The following is a 22,682-nucleotide window of genomic DNA, read 5'->3' as shown; positions in this document are numbered from 1 at the left end:
GACATATATAATATTTGAAACGTATATAAAATATTCAATTTTTAAGAACAAATTATATTTATTTGATGAAAATTATGTATTTTCATATTAAATGAAAGAGATGAATAATATTAACAAAAAAATATAATACTAAAAAATATTTAAATAAAATTAAATCAATTTTTATATCTTTATTTTAAATTAAATAAAATATTATAATTAATAAATAAATAATTATTATTAATCAAAATATCATTAATATTAACGTAATATATTTACATATCATAATTGATAAAAATATAACATATTGATTTAATATGATAATATAATTATATAACACTTTTCATATTAACGTTAATGTCACATAAATATAAAATAATAAATTACTTAATTATTAAAATTTATTTAATTCAAAATAAAAATATAAAAATTTATTAAACATAATAAAAATAAAAATTTATTTAAATTTTCTTGTAGAGTTAAATGACATTTTGAACGATTATGTTTAAAAAAAAAAAAAACTCACTAATGAGTCTCATCTACTTGACGTTCGCCCATAATTCAGCATTTTCCACACTTTGCTGATTGATTGCACATTGATGCATTCTTTCCATAAAAAAATAATAATAATAATAGAAAAAGAACAGAAAAATCATCCACCAATCTCTACATACAACTTCAAAGGAAAAGAAAAATAAAGAGATAATTAGGGCACATACAACTTTAAATGGACACACCTTTCTTGGTTCATCAACTGCTAAATGTTTGAATTTACACAAAGGGAGGGGAAGCCAAAACTTGCAAAGGATAAAATTACATTAAGTCATACAAAGAATCTGAGTCCTAGATTGCTCTTCTTGTACAATATGCTGCAGTGAAGTACGTGCTTTAAACATTAAGAAATATTTTTGTTCAAGCAACACTATATTATGCCCATCCTACCTCTCTTCTTCCATTTTGGGGTGACAAGGTAGAAAATGCCTAGAATGAGCTTCCATGGTAACAAAAAAATGAAAAGAATTGAACGTAAAATATATAGACTGTTACATATATATATATATATATATTCATGTATAAAACACACCCAACCTCTTTAGCATCCAGCTGCTTTCAAGAACTTGTCATAGGGGCTTGATGGTGGTAATCTGAAAGAATGTTGCCCAAATTCTTGTGAACAGAGAGCAAGCTGTCCCCTTACATGACCTTGCTCCCTGATTATTAACTTCCGATCTTCAGAAAACTCCATTTTCTGAAATAGAAGATAACCATCCACAAAAAAATTACTATTATTGGTTGCATCAACATCATTTAATTGATTAAACTCACGCTGTTAGTGCACGCCAATTCCTTAACATATAATTTGACAAAGATTCCCATATCTTGAACTCTTCAAAAGCACAAGTGAAAAAAAGTCTTTTACAATCCTATGCAGTCTAATAGACAAACCCAATTTAAAATCAAGGACATAAAATATGTATCCAAATCATGTAATTCCTTTCTTCCTCTCAGATTTTGGGCAAATGACAAATTACCAGACAGGTTAATGAATTTTGAAAGAAGGGTTACCATCTTAATCAGGATGAATTTGCATTTAGCTTCCATAAACCAAATACATATGGCCATTATTTTGCTAAAGGAACCACAAGCTATGCAAACATCATAACAACAGAAACTGCTGTTTTGAAACTACTAAGAGATCATTTTAGTAGGAAATTGAAAGAATTTTCTGGAATTTAACCTAGAACAGAAACCACTATAAATTGAAAAAATATCAGAAAAAATTATTGTTGTTATTGTTTTTTATTTTCTTCTAATTCATACTATTAACTATCACCAATTATACTACTATTATTTTTTATGTATAACATTATCAATGGTACTGAAACGTGATGATTACGGATTATGCTTTTGCTTAGGGAAGAAAGTGGCAATAATTAAAGGATAATTAAAGATTCCATTCAAAAAATTACGATATTTGACATGTGTGTAGACCAACTTACCACACTTGGTAAATAGAGGACTTCCTTTTCAGTTTTCTCCAAGGTTGCCTTGGCATCCTGTTGATGCTTGAAGCTATGAAGCACTGACATCTTCTGCTGTTTACCCGTTACAAGAGCCTCACACTGACTCTTCATTTGGTCATAAGGAATGGGTGTAGGGGAAACTGAAAAGCTTGCAACTTGTCGGGCTGTTTCCAGAACCTATTGGAGTAACAAACGATATACTTTGTCAGAAAATGAAAGTTTGATAAATATCCCGAGACATAATGGGGGTTAAAATATAATGAATGTGAAAACTGATTCTCTGGACCCACAGCCAGAAATAGATATAATCATACCAACCCCTAGTAATAACAAATTTTGGTCTTTTGATTAAGATATGAGCAGTAAATACATTTGACAGAACATGTATACACTTAAAGGATAAATCCACTCATATCAGTCCCACATACTCCTGTCTTGTTTTCTGTTTCCTTCCAAGTTCAATTATCTAAATGGGAACAGACCACTCTTACTTGTTAAATTCTGCCCTTCCTCAAACTTAATATCAAAACTCTAATTCAAGACCATCTTATCCGCACTCCAAAAAGTCTCACAGAAAACAACAGTGGGGAGGGGGGGGGGGGGGGGGGGGGGGGGGGGGGGATTATGCATGAGTTCGTATGTTTTTCAATTTTGAGAAAAAAAAAATCTCAAGTTCCCAACCAAATCAAATTAGGGACATTCAAAAGAGTTATAAACAGAACCAAACATATTGCACAGCAAAACATAAATAAGTATAGTAACACTAAAAACCATTTGATCTGACTCAACTCAATTTACCAGTTTGTCAAAATATGGCTTAAAGTTTATATTATTTATTATCCTGTCTAGCATGCTCTATAATACGTGTTTATATGTTGTATGTAAATCTATACATGCACTTTGCTTTTCAGACAAAGCCTACACAGCAAGGGAAAAGGAAGTTGTCTGACAAGATTTTTAGGTAAAAGCTCCATTTCATAACCTTGAATATGGTTCTGGAAGCCAATTTCCTCATTTTTCAGTGTTTGGAAAGGGGAAAATAGCTTGGTCAACTGAAAATAATTTCCAGGCAATGAAAAACTTGAAGCAAAAGACAGGAAATTATCTTCCATTTTTTCACAATGTAAGACAATTTCAAAAAGACTTCACCACACTTTTGCTCTTATCTCCCTCAACAAACCCACAAACTACTCCAAACCTATCTCCATCACCAACCACCATGATATTCATAGATCTCCCATGATTCTTCCCTCTCTTTTTTTTTTTGCTCTTCCCTCTTCCTTCGTTATTTCATAGATTTTTACTTTTGCTTTGTTGCCAGGTATCTTTTGCTTCAGCTTTAGTCCAGTTTCAAATCACTCTTTTGCTTCTTCTTTCCACAAATCTTCACTTTAGCTTCAACTTCAGCATCAAATCTCTCTCTTTTTCAAAGTTCTGATTTTCAGATCCTCAATGTTTAAATGCATTTTCAGTTATTTTTAATTGATTAATCCATTTCCTTTTTGGATAATTGAATATTGAAATTTTTATAGTGTTAACAACAGTTGTACTTGTTCCTGTCATTTTTGAACTGATTTTTTCTTTTTCTTTTACTTTTTTTGCTTTTTTTTTTTTTTGTGGATTTTCTGTTGGTTTTTGAGGTTGGAGTTTCAGGCTTCATTGGTTGTGATTACTTTTTATACTTTATGGAAATGATTTTGGATATTGGAGTTATGGTTTTTTTTTTTGGGGGTTGATTTTCTAGTGTTTTGATGGGTTTCAATGGTTGGAAATTGATAAATGTTGATGTTTCATGGTGTCGTGGAAATTTTTTGAAGATAAGTCATGGTGGAAAATATTTTTTACAGGGTGATTCAAACAACAGAAAATATTTCCCCCAGTTTATCCACAGAAAAGAAAATATTGGATTTTCCAGTAAAATGCTTTTCACAGAAAAAATTTTCCCTTAAGTTAATTTCAGTTACCAAACAGAGCCTTAAGTAAAAGCAAAAGTTCAATAATCCTACAACAAAATAAAGACACCAAAACTGCACTATCATTTAGCAACAGTAATTACTTTGAACAAGATGCAATTGTTAAATCCCCACATTATCCCACAATCACAAAGTAGTCTGTATCCATTTAATATTTTGTAAGTATAACTACTCCTCCTCAGATGAAGAAAGGCAAGCCTCTCAACAGCCAAGATACTTTAGGAACTCAAAATCACTCTATAGCAATCAAGGGGAATGCTTCAGCAATATCTTTGTAACTCTTATACATATCAATAGAAATATATTTCACCTATTCTTTAATCAGTCTTTTCAAGTACTTTTTTCTTATTTATATTTTTTGTCAGCATCTACATAATACTGGTGCGATAAAAATAAATGTCTTACTATTAAATAGTTTTTATATTTCAATCTAACCAAATTAATGTTAATAGAGAGCAGAGTGAAATAGAAAAGAAATAGGTTTTTAATGCACAACTTTTAACTCACTTTAACCATTTAATAAAGAGTCAGCATGTTGGAGTGATACAAACCCATCCAACCACTTTACATATGTGATTGCACATACAAGTGCATAAAAGTTTCAATTTGGTTTTAATTTGCTATTTTTTGTAAGTTAATTATGACAGCATCATATTCTGTACTGTGACTCTACACATAATATGTTCCATATCCCTTTTGGCCATGTATTAAAATGAAAATCTAAAATCTCAACTATTTCATAGTTGTCTAAATTTACCTTTTAGTTTCAACAACTTCTGCATGGTGAAGCTTGAGAATATGTGCTAGATAGTTGAGAAATACATTGGAAATTTAGAATCTTTGGCCAAAATTGAAAACCCTTCAAGGTTTAGTTTCGTAGGTTTTCATCTCTACACAAAAAATCATCCATGCATGAGCATAATGGTTCAGGAGCAGACATTTTTGTAACTTATATTTTTTTGCTAACACCACACCTTTCTAGAAGCACACAACATAAGGTACCAACACAAAGTAACCTATTCATAATGTGACTCCCAAACCTAGTTTATTATCCCATCCCAAATTTATGTTCTAAAATGTCCAAAATGATTCATGCACTCTCTGAAAACCAAGATGAAGGATCAAAAGCATAAGTAGCTTGGTCAACAATGGTGTTGAATAAAGGCATACCACCCATTTATATTGTTTCCCAATTCATTTACAAATTATAATCAAAATATAAAAACTAATAAAAACATATTAATACTCATCTTACCGAATCCAAAAGCTCGTTGACACTTAAAACATCTAGCGTACTGATAGACAATGATGTTTTGCGATCTGACTGACTTCCATTGGCTTCAGGGAAGGCTTCTTCATCTGTCATTGCAGCTAAAGGCAAAATCTGAAAGCAAATCATCAAGTCAACCAAACTATGTCACAGCGTTGAGGTAGAGAATGTAATCTGAACAAGATCTACCTCTTCAAATGCCTGAAACCCCATCTGCGCAAGAGGGGAACATGGTCTTGGTGTCTCCATAAATAATGGAGCACCTAATGGATATGCATCATCTGGTGAAAAGCCCTGCAGAAGTTGTTTCTTTATACTTGATAATTCATCCTGGAAGAAACACACAAGGGATAATTTGAATCCTGTTGCAAACAAGCTCCCATAAATGCTATTAATTCCTTTCATGTGAAAAATGGAACAACTTAATTACATGCAACAACTAATCATAGAACACTAAATCAACCTCATTACCATAGCAATCTAAGAGCATTGGTAATGTCGTTATTACCCTTTTACAAGCGACGCGCCAGAAAGGTGGGGGGCAGGGGGGAGGAACAATAACTCAGTGATGATAAGCATTTTGCAAGTTAAGATTATATTCCCTCATTTTATCCAGATCTTTTCTTGTCTTCAGACCCGTTCATCTTATATCTCATCAAATGCGGCAGCTGCCAGCATTCGAAGTAACATTACTCCTAACACTTTCTGTTTTCAGATAATTTTTCCTATTAGTTAACAACAGTAGCTGCTCACAGCCAAAACCTTTCTTATAAAATGTTTATTAAATGAAGAATCCTTAATCACCCAGTCCAAAGCACCTATGTTCAACACTGTCATTAATTACTACAAAAAAGAAATTCTACATCAATGTCACATTATCAAAACCAAAGGAACCACCCCCTCACTCCACCTCTGATGGTGTAACAGTTTGTCATTTCCAGTTGTAGATACTTCTAAACTTCAATAGAGCTAGGGAAGCTGACACACTATAAACCTCAAATAAAGTAATAATCAAGAAACTGATAAATCACCTCTGACAATTTCTCAAATCTTGTCATTAAATGGGAGATGACAGTCTCCTTCAAATGAGGATCTGGCTCTATTGACAAGAGGGATTTTGATGCAGCAAGATCATCTTCCTTTGATCCATATGCAACGCCATCCACATCAGATTTCACACAAACAGCCTGAAGTTGGATATCTTCAACTAACTTGAGATAAGGATCAACCTATGAAAAGGATGATAAACTCAAATATCAGCCTGTGGACTCAAAAAAAAAAAAAAGTGATTGTAACAAGTGCTATAACAATAGAAATGGCATTCTCCTATAGATTAAGGATAAGAAAATGACCGTTTTATCTGTCAGAGATGCTTTGACAATAGGAATTAACTCTGGGAGATTGCCTGCCCTAGCTGAGAAAATAAGCATGTAGGATGCCAAAGTAAAGAGAGACCTTCTGCGAGATGGTTGCAAACCTCCTTCAACAAGCATGCAAGACATAAATGTCAGGAGCAGTTTTTACCAAATTTAACAAGCCTACAGAAGTTAAGCAACAAGCCCCACATCCTAAGGATAAACATTGTGGAGATTAATTTTTTCTCCTAACCACAGACTAGAAAAAAGGGTATTCAGGGGTAACCATCTTTCGGTACTACCATTTTTAGCATTACGTGCATGATCTTACACACTCCTTTAACTAGCCCTTTCTGCACCCAGTAGGCATGATAAAAATAAAAAGCAATCATTTTATTTATTTAATATAAAAGTATTAAAATAAATTATCAGAGAAAACAAAGCTAGTAAAGTTATGTAAATGTTATAAAATATGGATTGCTGTTTGATGATATGAGGGAGAAAAAGAGGAAAATGAAGTTTGAATTCAGTAAAAGCCCAAAAGATCAACTCAGATTAAATTCTTTGAAAGCAGACCAAATTGGTTTGACACCATCTTTAGCCAGTGGCATTAAATGCTAAAATAGATACGATTTCCTCAATAAAAATGGAGTGAAGAAAAGAATCATAAATTATAAACCTAAGCTTCTATTTCACTTTTCCTTTTATGTTGATTGCCAGAAACATTAAGAGAGCATTTTTTATACAAAATCAGCTAGGATATACAAGTTAAGGTAAGTTTATGGAATAATCCTTGACGTTAACATGCAAGCATGTCAATGCATGTGCTACAAGACTTCTAATTGACAGCACAGCTGTACAGGGATAGCATCATATATTATTAATATAAGTTATTTAGTAAATATCTAGGGCAATAAAAGGAATAAACTTTGCTGAGCCAGAGTTTTCATTAGTTGCTTGAGATGGCTGTGAGCAATATTAAAGTGGCATCTCTAAGACAAAACCAACAAGGATAAATAAGATTGCAGAAGTGTATGTGATAATCCAGTATATGAGGCTTCCAATTGACTAAACAGACAAGGAGCATAGTGCTACTGCATGTACATATGTATAACATTGTGCTCTTTCACTCTATAAAAAATATAACTACAAATAATGATAGATGCAACAAACCTTCTTGATCCAGAGAGATGCCCCTAAGGGAGAATGCGAGCTGAAAACTCCGAACTAGGGCCATGTGACTGGAGGTCTGTCATCAGCAAAATTTATCAACAGACCAAGTTCAGGAATAGACACCAAAATGGAAAGAGAGAAGCTCTAATAGCATTAAACATATGTCACATCTAATAGCATTAGAGATATGTCACAAGTTTCCTAGGCAAAATGCAAAAGATAAAGAAGGAATCTTCTTTCACAGAAGATCAGGGACATCCCTCTTAGAATCTCAAGGTAAAACCCACATTCTATCACAACCCAATTCATGGCCCATGCCACACCTCATAGCAGAAACAAGTTGAAAAATACTTGATAAATCTAACTTGGGTGCTTGCAACGACAAGGTTGACAATTGCTATCTTACTTTGAGTTTTCTAGTTGTTATACAGAAATGGTAGATTGTGCTGATGACTAGAAAGAGAGTGCAGGGAGACTGAGCATTTTTCTTTTTGTGCTTTTCTACACTCATGGAAAGCATCCATGGTGAGATCTAAGAACTTGTATAATATTTGAAAAGGACATTTCCAAAATCAAATTGAACACAACTAGCAGTAGCAGATACTCTCTCTGCAAAAAATAAAAAATAAAAAAAAGTTGTCCATTCTTCTAATTTGTGTTGTTTCAAAATGTTTGTTCATTACCAAAGGTAACAATCACTTGTTGTCAGTTTCACTATTCTACCCTTTACTGTATCATACATCATCACCAAAAACAAAACAAAATAAAATCAATCATCAAGAGTAGGGTAATATAATAAAAATCAACTACATTTCTCAAACCTTGTGCATTAATAAAGGAGACTAATATTTTGAAACAAAGGCAGTAAAATTATGGCTAACCTTGGATCGGGTAAACAAGACAGCAATGTTGTAGGTAAGGACCATAGCCTCAAAATTTGCAGGGGTATTTTCAGCCGAATTCGCCTGGACCCATATTGATGAAAGCAGAAGACTCACTTGATGGCTACTTAATCGAAGGTGACTGAGCTGCTGAAAAATTAAGATATGTAAGAGAACTAAATTGTATCAGAATTGGTAATAACACTAAGCAACAGAGAGACAGCACTTTCACACCATTTTTCCATCACCCAGAGCATCCTTAAAGCTATATGAGCGCACATGGGACTGATACATTATTGATTTTTTCACAGCCATATCTGATGCTTGATTTCCATTTTCTTTTAGTCTCCCATCAATGTGTTCTGCTTGGTCTTTACTTTCATCCTGAAAGGCGAAGCTTTGACTCCTTACCTTTTTGGATGCAGCAGATGATAAGTCACAAGAAACAGCTTCAGAAGTAATTTTATCTTGATCAGACCAAGATGAAAGCAACGATGGCATAAGCACAATGGAGAAAATGTTATTTGCCCCAACTCGAGTTTCATGGTCTGGGTGGGCCATCGCGAGGAGCAACTGGTGAAATAGAGCATCAGGGAAAGCCTACAACAGATTACAATGTCAGAACTTAGATGCACATACAAGATAAGAACAAATATAACAGTATATTGTACAAGAACACTCACCTTCTTGTGATATGATATGTTTGGGATAGAAGAGATAATCTGTGCTGTTCGATGAACGGCAGAGATAGTTGTCCTGGCAACAATACTGTTGGTCGAAATATTCTCTAGTACCACAGCCATCATATCAAGAATTGGTCCCACATCCCCAACCTGTTAAATACATATAGATAATAAGTTTCAACTAAATGGTAGAACATTTGAAAAACATGCTAAAACTAGCTTCAGTAAGCATCTTATAATAATCATATTCAAGTAAAATCTGGATGATCACAAGAACATATTCCCAACCTTATTTGAGAGCTGTGAGATACACTTTTCCAAGCCCAATTGAAGATCAGTGTTACATTTATCAATATCATCCCCAGAACTTGATAATTCAGATGAATTTTGCAGGCATTTTCGTAGATGCTTCATCAAATCAGTTATTGCACCAATGATTGCTACTGAGGGCTGAGGCTTTGCATTTTGTGCAAGTTGTGTGATGACATTGACAATGTTAACTTGTATATCAGGTTGCTTGGCTACATTCTTATGCTCCATGTGCTTCACCAAGATAGCCAATAATAGGTGGGACTTCTCTCCTGGCATTAAAAAAACACTATTATATCTACAGAGAGTTATCAGAAAAAAGATCTTTAATAAAGAATGCATGTTAAAACTCCCAAATTAACCTGTTTCTTCTAAAAGCAACTGCAAGGACATTAGAACTGAAGAAGCAACTCCCTTCTCTTGGGACCAGTGATTTTCAGCATCAAAGTTATGAAAAAGAGGTTCAAGCACACGCCGGACAGTTGTAGCTTCTTTTGCCAATCTGGCAATATTACGTAAGATAACCCTTGCCCAGTAAGAGGGACTCTTCGAAGTATCCCTGTTAAAGAGCCAAATGAAGCATGGATGATATTTGAACTTTAAATTTTTCCTAATGCATGGAATGCAGCAAGAGAAATACTGAAATAGAGCCTTACATGGTTGGATCTAAGTCAGAGTTAATCAAAAGGTTTGGTGCGGAGGAGCCCTTCTCATTGGTATCAGGGAAGGAAGAGCCATTTTCTTCCACTTTACTGGCATTGACTGGGGTCATTTGGACATCCATGTAGTTTTCTAAGGTCACTGATATGATCTATACAAGATGGAAAAAGAATTTAAGATGAAAAAAAGTGCCAATACATACTGCATATATGTCTGTGTAGTGTGTGCTTTAGTTTCCACTATTGAAAAGAAGTTCAAGAGGCTAAAAGCTGAAACTCCACAATGGAACTTCTAGCTGAACTAAGAAGCTGATAGAGAGATTAATCAAAATTTTGGATGGACAAAAATAAAACTTCGTTATTTGTAATCATTTCAAAAATCTATTTCAATAGTATTTTTATTGAAGCTCTAGCGAGGCCAAAGAGACTCCAACTATAATAACAAGCACCAAATTTGCACAGTTAAATCGCATCAGATCAGGAATGCATCTAACATCACCATAAGAAATGATAACTTACACTATCAAAGTCCATTGATATATGAGAGTGCTCACCCATGAAGCAGACCTAGGCACAAGAAATGGGAAAGAGCAAGTAGTAACTGACCAGAAATGGAAGTGAAAGAAAACAAGATACAAGTACAAAGAATACTAAATGAGAAAAAAAGCACAGGAAATGAATGATAATAATTGTTATAGAAAATGAAATGTGTAAATATTCTTTTATTAATAAACGTGATTATAGGAATTAGAAATCACCATAATTATAGGGATTGGGAATCATCATAATTATAGGAATTTTATTTTCTTTATTCTAGGGATTTTATTTTCTTTATTCTTTTCCTATTTTAGAGATGTTTAGGCTGTATATATTGATGATGTATTATGAATGAAATATGCTAAGTTTTCTTTTCCTAAATAACATGGCATCAGAGCTGTTTTGGCAGATCTGTTTCCTTTGAAACAGACTTCTTAGTTTCTGGTTCAGTTCCACACGCCGGCCATCTATCGGAGATTCACTCTGGTCTTCTCTTCTAGTCTTCACGCTGGAAGGTTTCAACAAGAGAGTTTCGTATTCTTGTTGGGTTTCTTACTGGGTTTTCAAGATGGCAGAGTTTGTGCCAGAGAAAAAATCAATGGTAGTGGTTGATGTGATTCTCGTGATGACAAAGATCACAGAGCATAAACTTAATGGTTCCAATTATTTGGATTGGAGTTCGGGTCTATTTAAGAAGCATTGATAAGGATGATCATATTACTAATGATCCTCCTACTGATAATACAAGGCAAACCTGGATGAGGGAAGACGCACGGCTGTTCCTACAGATTCGAAATTCCATTAATAGTGAGATTATTAGCCTGATTAATCATTGCGAGTTTGTTAAAGAGTTCATGGATTATTTAGATTTTTTATATTCTGGTAAAAGGAATATCTCTCGTATTTATGAGGTATGTAAAGTTTTATATCGTGCAAAGAAACAAGATAAGTCTCTCAGCCTATTTTATGGATTTTAAAAGAATTTATGAGGAGCTTAATGTTTTGTTGCCTTTTAGTCTAGATGTGAAGATTCAACAGGCTCAACTGTAGCAAATGGCAGTTATGAGTTTTCTTGCGGGTCTCCCTTCAAAGCTTGAGACTGTCAAATCTCAGATTCTTTCTAGTTCCGAGATCTCCTCTCTGCATGACACCTTTACAAGAGTACTTCATACAGAAAGCTCTAACTTCACATTGGCTCAGACTAATAATAGTGCTCTTGTAAGTCGTCGGTATAATAGAAGTGGTAACAGAGAAGGAGGAACGGGCAATCGTAACCGAGATGTTGATAGTCGTAGTCAAGAGTCAGGAGGAATTGCGTGCTATTACTATCATGAGCCGGGCCATATAAAGCGTTTTTGTAGGAAACTCCAAAATAAGTTTTATCAAGGTCAATCAGCAAATGTTGCAGCTTCTAATACTTCATCTTCTAATAAGACTATTCTAGTTTCTGCAGATGAATTTGCTCAATTCTCTTAGTACCAGGAATCATTAAAATCCACTACTTCTCCTATCACAGCTATTGCCGAGTTAGGTAACTCCACTACATGTCTTATTTCCTCATCATCCAATGGGTCATTGATTTTGGTGCCTCAGATCATATGACAGGTAATTCGAATCTATTTTTCACTTTCCAATCACATACAACCTCCACTAATGTTACTTTAGTCGATGGATCAACCTCTTGTGTTCTTGGTTCTAGAACTATTAATCCAGCTCCATCAATTTCATTGTCCAATGTCTTAAATCTACCTAAGTTTTCTTTTAATCATATCTCCATCAACTCACTCGTGCCTTGAATTGTTGTATCTCATTTTTTCCCGATTTTTGTCTATTTCAGGATCTTATGACGAAGTGGATTATTGGTAAAGGTCGTGAGTCTGGAGGTCTCTACTACCTTGACACACAGGTGCCGAGATCCATTACTTGTTCAAGTGTATTGACCCCCTTTAAGGTGCATTGTCGGTTGGGACATCCTTCTCTGTCTTCCTTAAAAAAATTATGTTCTCAATTTCAAAATATATCTTCATTGGATTGTGAGTCATATCAGTTTGCCAAACATCATCGTCTCCCTTCAGTGTCTAGAGTCAATAAAAGGGCTATGTCCACTTTTGAGTTAGTCCATTTTGATGTTTGGGATCCTTGTCCTATTATGTCTAAATCTGGTTTTAAATACTTTGTTACTTTTGTTGATGACTATTCTCGTGTCACTTGGTTATACTTAATGAAAAATTGTTCTGAATTATTCTCTATTTTTTGTGCCTTTTGTGTTGAAATAAAAACACAATTTAATGTTTCTGTGCGCACATTGCGAAGTGATAATGCCAAAGAATATTTTTCCGATAAATTCAGTCCTATATGATTCAGAATGGCATTCTCCATCAATCTTCTTGTATTGATACACCCTCTCAAAATGGAGTTGCCGAGAGAAAGAATGGACATCTCCTTGAGGTAGCCCGAGCATTTCTTTTTCAAATGAAAGTTCCTAAATAGTTTTGGGCTGATGTTGTCTCCACAGCTTGTTTTCTGATTAATCGGATGCCTTCCTCTGTCCTTCATGGTGATATTCTCTATACTGTCCTTTTTCCTTCAAGTCTTTGTTTCCTATTGAACCTAGGATATTTGGTAGTACATGTTTTGTACGTGATGTTCGTCCCCAAGTCACCAAATTAGATCCAAAATCTCTCAAGTGTGTTTTCCTTGGGTATTCTCGTCTTCAGAAAGGTTACAGATGTTATTCTCCTACTCTTAACCGATATCTTGTCTCTGCAGATATCACTTTCCTTGAAAATAGTCCTTTCTTTTCCTCATCTTCTAGTTATGATAGTCAAGGGAAGGAAGATGATCTACTAGTTTATACTGTAACCCATTCTGTCAGTACCATAGATATTCTTGCACCTGATCCTACACCTGCTCAACCACCTATTGTCCAAGTCTATTCCAGAAGACCAAAGGCTCAGACCACATGCCCTTTACCAATCCCTTCGCCGTCAGATCCAGTCTCTAGTGATCCTGATCCTAGTCTTCATCTCCCTATTGCTCTTCCCAAAGGTAAACATTAGCGTACTTATCTTATTTCATCCTTTGTTTCTTATGATCACTTGTCTTCTTCTAGTTCGTTTGTTGCATCCTTGGATTCTGTTCAATTCCTAAAACTGTTCATGAAGCCTTGTCCCATCCTGGTTGGCGTGCTGCTATAGTAGAGGAGATGATGGCTTTAGATGGTAATGGTACTTGGGATTCGGTAGATTTGCTTGCTGGGAAGAAAGTTATTGGGTGCAAATGGGCGTTTGCTGTAAAGGTAAATCCTGATGGATCAATGGCTCGCCTTAAAGCCCGTCTTGTTGCTAAAGGGTATGCCCAGACTTATGGTGTTGATTATTCTAATACTTTCTCTCTAGTAGCTAAACTTACCTCTATTTGTTTATTCATCTCTATGGCGGCTACCTGTGATTGGCCTTTACATCAATTAGATATCAAGAATGCTTTTTTACATGGTGACCTCCAGGAGGAAGTGTATATGGAGCAACCACCTAGGTTTGTTGCTCAGGGGGAGTATGGAAAAGTCTGTCATCTTCGAAAATCCTTGTATGGCCTAAAACAAAGCCCTCGTGCTTGGTTTGGCAAATTCAATGAGGCAGTTCAGGAGTTTGGGATGAAGAAGAGTAAGTGTGATCACTCAGTGTTTTGTAGACACTCCGAGGTAGGTATAATCTTACTAATAGTGTATGTTGATGATATTGTCATTACTGGGAGTGACACTGCAGGTATTTCATCTCTCAAATCCTTTCTTCATACCCAGTTTCAGACAAAAGATTTGGGGTTGTTGAAGTATTTTTTGGGTGTTGAGGTGACAAGGAGTAAGAAAGGTATATTCTTGTCTCAAAGAAAATATGTTCTTGACTTGTTTACTGAGACAAGAAAATTGGGTGCTAAGCCGTGAAATGCACCAATGACTCCAATTTGCAACTTACAAAAGAAGATGGTGAATTGTTTGAAGACCCTGAAAAGTATAAAAGGCTGGTTGGAAAATTGAATTATCTTACAGTGACTCGTCCTGATATTGCATACTCTATTAGCATTGTTAGTTAGTTTATGTCTCCTCCAACAATTAACCCTTGAGCAGCTTTGGAACAAATCCTATGTTATTTGAAGGGGGCTCCAGGATGTGGTCTATTTTACGGAAATCATGGACACACTAATATTGAATGTTTTTCAGATGCAGATTGGGCAGGTTCCAAGAGTGATAGGAGATCCACTACGGAATATTGTGTTTTTATTGGAGGAAATCTAGTCTCATGGAAAAGTACGAAGCAGAATGTAGTATCTCGGTCTAGTGTAGAATCAGAATACAGAGCTATGGCACAAACTTTTGTGGGAGGTAGTATGGATGTATCAGCTATTAAATGAAGTTGGTCTTAAGTCTTCTTTGCCGGCAAAGCTGTGGTGTGATAATCAAGCTGCTCTCCATATTGCCTCTAATCCCGTGTTTCATAAACGAACTAAGCATATTGAAATTGATTATCATTTTGTTCGTGAAAAGATTCAGCAGAAATTCATTTCTACAGGATACGTTAAAACTGAAGACCAACTAGGAGATATCTTTACAAAAGCGTTAAATGGACCTCGAGTTGATTATATTCGTAGCAAGCTGGGCATGATTAACATCTATGCTCTAGCTTAAGGGGGAGTGTTATAGAATAGGAAATGTGTAAATATTCTTTTATTAATAAACGTGATAATAGGAATTAGAAATCACCATAATTATAGGGATTAGGAGTCATCATAATTATAGGGATTTTATTTTCTTTATTCTTTTCCTATTTTAGAGATGTTTAGGCTGTATATATAAATGATATATTATGAATGAAATATGCTGAGTTTTCTCTTCCTAAATAACAATAATGAATACAATCTCCGAATAAGAAATTATTTTAAAAGGAAAACTTGACAAGAAAAATTCAGGAAGTATTCTCCTATTTATTCTGACTTGTAAAGGTTTACAACTCAACTCAACTCAACATTTACAACATAAGGCTATTCACAGGTTAATTAAAGCTGTAATTCAACCCGAAACACCTGATCAACTTACCCCTTCGATAACAAATTTTAGACTAGTTTAGTCCTAAAACCTCAACCTTCCCTTCACTCGACAAAAATATAGGACCGCTTTCCTTCAAATCTAGAAAGGTCAATCTAAAACTTCAATCATTATAACTGTTAACTAATTGTTAAGCCTTCATCCTCAACCTAGTTTTATGAAACACAACCCCACAAAAATCAAAGCCCCTTCCCAGTAATATACATTGTACAAGCCAGCCTCAATTTAGATGATGTCTTTCGTCAGAGGAATTAGATTGTGCACAAAGGTAGAAGAGTGCAGAGGCTACTTGACAATATTTAAATCAACCTGCTGTATCATAATCTTACAAAGCCATACTTTTATATACTGGTAAACAGTAGTCATTGCCAGTAATTAAACAACTAAAATCCCTGGAAACAAGTCTAAATCAACAGAGTAGATAAATTGCCAATAAGGACAAGACTGGAAAGACATGCACACAATTCCAACAAGTATTAGATACCAAAAAAAAAAAAAACCAAGTGATGGTTTGCATATCCATCTATGCGTCCTAAAGAAGAAAAGTTATGACTACAAAGTTAGCTTGAACTAATGAAAGTGCATGTATTCAGCCAAAAGAGTTTTCTTATGTAAAATGTTTCAAGATATAAAGAGACAACATTACCATGGAAGCCAATACTTGCAATCCTGCTGAACGTAAACGCAAAGCTCTATCATCATCTCCATCTTCTTGAGCCAATTGACAAAGTTTAGGAATAAGGCCTTCTAAGTTGAACATGTATGTACCGTCCACCTAGTTTCAAATCCCATACAATTAGAATAGCTTTGCTAGTTACAGCTAATATAAGTATCCAGTCTATAGTCAGTTTGCAATAAGCCTTTGAAGATCTCCGTCCACTCATCAGATCAGTGAAGAGCTCCTTCACCAGAAGTTGTCTACTTTAAAAACTTAAAGCCCAATGATGGAAAGCTTAAAGTTCTAAGGGCAAATTAGCAACTGTTACCCAGTGCCACAATATACGTACTACTGGCATATTCATACTACAGATAGAACCAAACAGATCAGAGCTTTGTTTTACATCATACACACCTGACTATTTATGAACTCTACAAGAGCATTGCAACCCAGAATTTGCATTTCATCCTGTCGAGTTTGCTCCAAAAGAGTCCGAATGATCCCTAATAAACTGCTAGCAAAAAGTGGACTGCAAGAATGAAGTGCTCCCATGAATATCACATATAAAAAGTATAGAAACGTAGCTCATATTTATACTTAAAGTCTACCTCCTAAATTAACATATATATGAAACAATGAATATTACCCTAAATGCCCTATTAATTCCCTAACTACTAAATTAACATTGAACCCATGAAAATAGATAAAATTACTAAAACAGTTTTTAAAAAACAATTCAATCCTTCAATAAGCATGATCTTGTCCACATCATAAACCCAGTTTATTTTTTATGAAAAATATGGTTATTAACTTTTAAAAATAACAAAACCCTCAAAAAGTTTAGTTAAAAACTTAATATATAAAAGAAAGAACTTATTCTATAAAGACATCTGCACCTAAGTACTATAATAGCACAACAAAAATATAACAAGCATTAAATCATTACTTATCAAACAAATGTAACTCTATAATTATAAAACCAAAAAAACTAAAAGAATAATTGTAGACATTCTTTACATTACCAAAGCTTATATCGATCTTTATGGTATTTGGTAGAGAATTAATCACAGTTAGTTAACTGGGCGTAATTGCCATGCTACCAAACACGAGGCAAAACTTCATACAATAACAAAAGAAAGTTAATTATATAGACTATAAATTAATAAGTAGCTATCTTCTAATGTTTAAACCATACTAGGATTTGGTCCCCGGACACAAGCCGCAATGATGTGCAATAACAAGCCAAATCTAATGCTCTACCCAACAATTTGTTATCCAAATTCAGTGGTTCATTCTTTGAAACTCCCCTCTCCGAGCTCCTCACCCCAGAAAAAAGTTCGCCGGAAAAATGATGCCAGAAAGTATTTAGATCAATTAAATGTTCAAATTTCTACACTTCAAACTTACATCTGCTCCTTACATGCCGATAGCAGTTTCCTATAAATGCACAGTACGACTTTTACAGATCCAAAGTTCTCATTACGTAAATCCTTGTAACATCTTTGCTCTAGCTGACCTGTAATCTGTGCAGACAAATTATTTAGAGATGTGAGAAAAAAATCAACAGACAATTCAGTAAAGTCATATATATTATGGGATACAGAAAATTTCAAACATCTCAAGGATAAATCTATTAATTCGAATTGTGCCAAGATTAATACCATTTCAAAATTTTCAATCAGTTTTAAATATTTCTTGACAAAATTACCAACATTTCAGGAAAAAAAAATTGCAAACCACCTTAATTTAGAAAAAATATATATATATATATATATATAATAATCATTTAAAAACCAAGATTTAAATCCTAAACTACTAGAAAATATCATACGTAACTAACCTTCGTAAAATTGAAACCAAGATTATGAAAAACAGTTCGCCACATTCTCACTTATAAGTTTCATATTTTTATCCAAATTAATAGATATAAGAACTTGCCTACAAAATTGTCAAACCAACATTTCAAATAGATAAAAATTAAAATATTTAGAAATTCCATACTAGAATCAATCTCCACCAGGAATTGATACTAAATGAACCAAAAGAAAAGCCATACCTTTGGTATTCGTAAAGGGTTCCTCAAAGCATATTCACAAAGCTTCCCAATTTTCCTATCATTCGGTTCAGCATCCTGTCAAATGTAATTGGAAAAATGGTAAGCATATCAAACACTGTTTTTCTTTCTTTATTTTTTTTTCATTTTTTCCTTTCTCCCTTATTCTGCCCAGCGTCTGGGATTATATGAGGGGGTACAGTAGCTTTCAAGAGCTGAAAAGACCATGCAAGCAGCACATAAATGCCTTATTTTCAAATTTTCAGAAGACGCTACTAGCAATATTGCCTCTTCTTCCTCGATGTTGGTTTCATTCAACAATGTATAAAATTTCTACCGCCATCAATAGAAATTTATGCAGCCATTAACCAGAATAGCAGCAGCAGTTGTGATAGATACAAATTATACTTCTGTAAACTTTCAGTCTTTCACAATAGATTATTAACTACTAATATTTTGAAGTCATCGCTTTATACATAAGGACAATATTATTATCATAGTACACTTAACTGAAGTTAACAGACCAATGATCATCAATCAATCAGTACAAAACTATGAACAAGCTACAGTAAATATCCAGACGCAATATTTCCTCGAGGAACCAAACACGAAAGAAAAAACTAGTCCGGAATGCCCAAAATTCAAGTACAAATTGTAAAAAGATGAGCTGAAACAATACCTGATTACGGGGGAAAATGTCAGCTAATAACTTCTTGTATCTTTTAACAGGCTGTCTTGACCTTGCACGCATCGAAGGGCAGAAGAAACAGAGGTTACCGCAGACGGGCACAACCCGTCTTGACATTACCCCCATTGTTTTTCAATGGGAACTCAAACACACAATTCTCTGCAAATCCAAATTTAACACCCCAAAAAAAATTAAACTAAGAATACTATACCAAAAATTATAAAACATGAATAAAATTTGCCAATTCACTCATTGATCAAACTCAAAACAACGCAAAAAAAAAAATCAACTATATTTTTATCATAGTGTCCTTCTTATAATCATGGTAAAATTAAGGTTCATCAAACTTTAAAAAAATATTTTATTTCAAAAAAGAAATGAGACTTCAATTGCAAAAAATGAAAGCAGAATTATTGAAAATTAAGAAAAACCCACCCAACTGCTCGAAATTCTTAATTTACCAAAAAATAAAGAACTAGCTCAACAGATCGGCGATCTGGATTAGCCCTGAAAGCTGAAAATGAATTACGAGAAAAACGGTTCAACGAATAAGTTCCAGAAAATAAAAGTCTAATTCATTCTACTTTATGTAATAATAAGCAGAAGAAATAATTATAAAATTTATCATCAAATTAAATTTTGCACTGTAATTTTATTCTAATCAAAATCCTTTTTACCTCAAGAAACCGCCAGTTGGGGGAAGAGAAGAAGCTTCTGACGTCTCCCCCCAAACCGTGATTTTCCATTTTCATTCCAGCATTAATGTTTTAGAAAATGAATTCATTAAATTTTTTTTTATTTTTACTTGTGTTAAAAAACCTATGGAGATAAACTTACAGAGCGGTTGGTTTTCAAAACGGAATGATGGCCCACGTGTGACGCTCTCATTTATATAGTGCGGTCCGTTTGATGATTTGGACAGTAACTCTAGCGTCTCTTCGTGAACATATAAACTGCAAAATTGAAAATCAAAAATGCCCCCAGCCGAATGATGACAAAACCCCAAGGGTTCCGAAAATTAAGGGATCTAACTGTTACTTTTATATATTTTCTTTTTTGATTTTTAAAGAGATGATTATTACATAAAAATATAAGAAAAAGAGAAACAAAATAGCTTTTATGACAAAATTACTGCTCAGGAAAAAAATAAATTTATAAAACAATAATTCTTTACAATATTTTTCAAAGTTAATAAATGCAAAATAATTTTTGTCACAATTTAATTAAAATAAATACAATGTCACAAAATTTGTTAAAATTTCTAACATTTCTTTAAAGGCATAATGTATTAAAATTGTCAAAGTGTCTAATTAAAAATTTTTTAAGTGTAATACTAAAAAAAATTACACTTGTTCAAAAATAAATTTTATAAAATAAAAAAAATAAACAAACTATCCTTAGATAATATTTTGATCAATCCTTCATATACTACAATAACAAGTTTCCATTAATAGATGTGTTGCATAGTCATGACTTTTTACAGTGATAAATAATGTTTATAAAATACATTTGTAGTAGATGAAATACTTTAAATAAATTAGAAGGAAGACTTATATATGATCATTTATTATTTATATTAATATATTAATCCAAAATTATTTTTTTATGAAAATCAATTTATTGATGTGTTAATTGTATATGTGTCATCTTACTATTTACTTTTATCTTCAACTTTATGTTATTTGAACATCTTACCTTTAATTATTGTCCCTTTCTCACTCTCCAAGGAATATTCCAAATACTCATGTCTTTGTCTACACATGCACATATGTCATGTCATAACTCTATAATGATGATTGAGTAACAACAAATCCAATGGACCCACTACCATAAATTAAACTTTAATAGTTTGATTGATCTTTATTATCCAAAAAACAAAAGTATTACTTTAAAATTTCCCCAAAAATATTGTATCAATCTAAGCACATTATTTACCAAAATACTTAGGTTAGGTGAGGTTTTGATCACAAACATAATTAGTCAACTTTTGCCAAGTAATTGTCCCTCCAAGCCCATCTTAATTTCCTTGTTGAATTAAGAAAAAAATCATAGGCATATATATTTTTGAATTATATAGTTTTTGACATGATAATAAAGAGTAATATGATTATATTAAGGATTAATTATCACTTTATCATTTTTATATTACGTGAAGTTAACGTAATGGTGAAAATGTCATATGATTATGTTATTATATTATATAAACATATCACGTTATTATTATTTATAACATATCTATATTTAACATTAATATCACATGATATAAAATTATAAGTGATTTTTTGACTAATAATAATTATTAATAAAAACTTATTGATATAAAATAAAAATATAAAAAATTAATTAAATATAATAAAAAAATTAATTTAAAATTTACTAAATAGTTCAAAAAAAAATTAGATATTATGTTTTATCTTGTTAAATTGATTCAATAATTTTATTAATTCAATTATTATTGATTACATAAATTAAATTAAAAAAAAAAGAAACAGAGGTTGATTTGGGAAAAGACATGTCCAAAATCCATCCTAGAAAACGTGTATTGTTGTCGCAGAGCTGTTTACCTCTAAATGCCCGACCCTTTTGTTTGACTTAATAATAATAAATGTGGTGCAAAAAAAAACAGGTTGGCTTTGTGTAAAGAAGAAAGAAACGGATTGAAAGCAAAGGCCGAAATGAAGGGCACATGCTTCATTCATCTTTTTCTCTTCTTTTTTTCAAATTTCTACCTTTATGTTATTGATGATATGATTGACCACAAGCAGTTGGATGCCTCTAAACACAGCCGAATCCATGGCCCACAGCTAGGGGTTATCACAACTCTTTTTTTTTTTAATTAAATATAATTAGGGGTGTAATAATTAATTAGGAGCGTTCATTGTTTGGCTTAAGTTGACAAAATCATATCCACTTTATTAGTTTGGTTTGATCCACTTTGATTGCATTTTAACTTTTTAAAAAATTTACATGAAAACGAAATCCAATTAATTTCTATCTTTTTCAAATGAATACATGTTGAGTTCTCATCATTATCTTTAATTATGTCGTAACTCATATTTTTATTTATATATTGATGAGGATGTTTTCAGTCAACAATTATGATGGTTTTGAATTAATGGTAAAATGTCTAATTTCTTAATAATAGAATTTTTTTATTATTCGGTTTGATTTGTTATGATGGTTTTGAAGGTAAAATGTCTAGTTTTTATTAATATAAATTTTTTTATCATTTAGTTGGTTTGATAATTAAAAATTAACCTTTTGAAAAAAAATAATGAAAACACTTTTTTTAATAGCTTATGAAAAATACTTTGAAATCTATTTTTTTTAATGGCATTGAAA

General features: G+C 33.1%; 1 protein-coding gene across 5 annotated transcripts; it reads right to left on the bottom strand.

Moving 5' to 3' along the window:
* Positions 1-701: 701 nt before the first annotated feature.
* LOC18602498 (ARM repeat superfamily protein) lies at positions 702-20,164 on the bottom strand. Of its 5 annotated transcripts, none has more exons than XM_018119688.2 (21): positions 20,018-20,164; positions 19,776-19,854; positions 19,332-19,499; positions 18,656-18,730; positions 18,007-18,122; positions 17,014-17,128; positions 16,588-16,716; positions 10,826-10,873; positions 10,304-10,458; positions 10,010-10,206; positions 9,627-9,919; positions 9,339-9,488; positions 8,890-9,255; positions 8,656-8,805; positions 7,775-7,850; positions 6,599-6,726; positions 6,278-6,475; positions 5,436-5,576; positions 5,232-5,360; positions 1,980-2,180; positions 702-1,228 (listed from the first exon to the last, which is right to left on the bottom strand). In XM_018119688.2, the coding sequence occupies exons 3-21, from the start codon at positions 19,464-19,466 to the stop codon at positions 1,073-1,075; spliced, it is 2,958 nt and encodes a 985-aa protein (XP_017975177.1). In that variant the 5' UTR covers positions 19,467-19,499; positions 19,776-19,854; positions 20,018-20,164; the 3' UTR covers positions 702-1,072. The 5 variants fall into 5 exon arrangements, with proteins under 5 accessions (XP_017975177.1, XP_017975181.1, XP_017975178.1 ...); XM_018119692.2 differs by having other exon boundaries at positions 8,656-8,802; XM_018119689.2 differs by having other exon boundaries at positions 19,781-19,854.
* Positions 20,165-22,682: the final 2,518 nt, after the last annotated feature.

The sequence above is a fragment of the Theobroma cacao genome, chromosome 4, assembly GCF_053813885.1.
Source record: "Theobroma cacao isolate CCN51 chromosome 4, ASM5381388v1, whole genome shotgun sequence".
NCBI lineage: Eukaryota > Viridiplantae > Streptophyta > Magnoliopsida > Malvales > Malvaceae > Theobroma > Theobroma cacao.
Note: the sequence above shows the minus strand (reverse complement) of the source record. Positions and strands in the feature narration are given on the sequence as shown.

What these genes read in the sequence shown, in the direction of transcription:
- LOC18602498 (XM_018119688.2), bottom strand. Translation starts at nt 19,466, where the DNA reads ATGGGGGTAATGTCAAGACGGGTTGTGCCCGTCTGCGGTAACCTCTGT. An exon ending in TGCAAGTATTGGCTTCCATG is followed by an intron (nt 10,874 to 16,587) that starts GTAATGTTGTCT and finishes TCTTGTGCCTAG; the next exon opens with GTCTGCTTCATGGGTGAGCA. An exon ending in TATCAATGGACTTTGATAGT is followed by an intron (nt 10,459 to 10,825) that starts GTAAGTTATCAT and finishes CATCTTGTATAG; the next exon opens with ATCATATCAGTGACCTTAGA.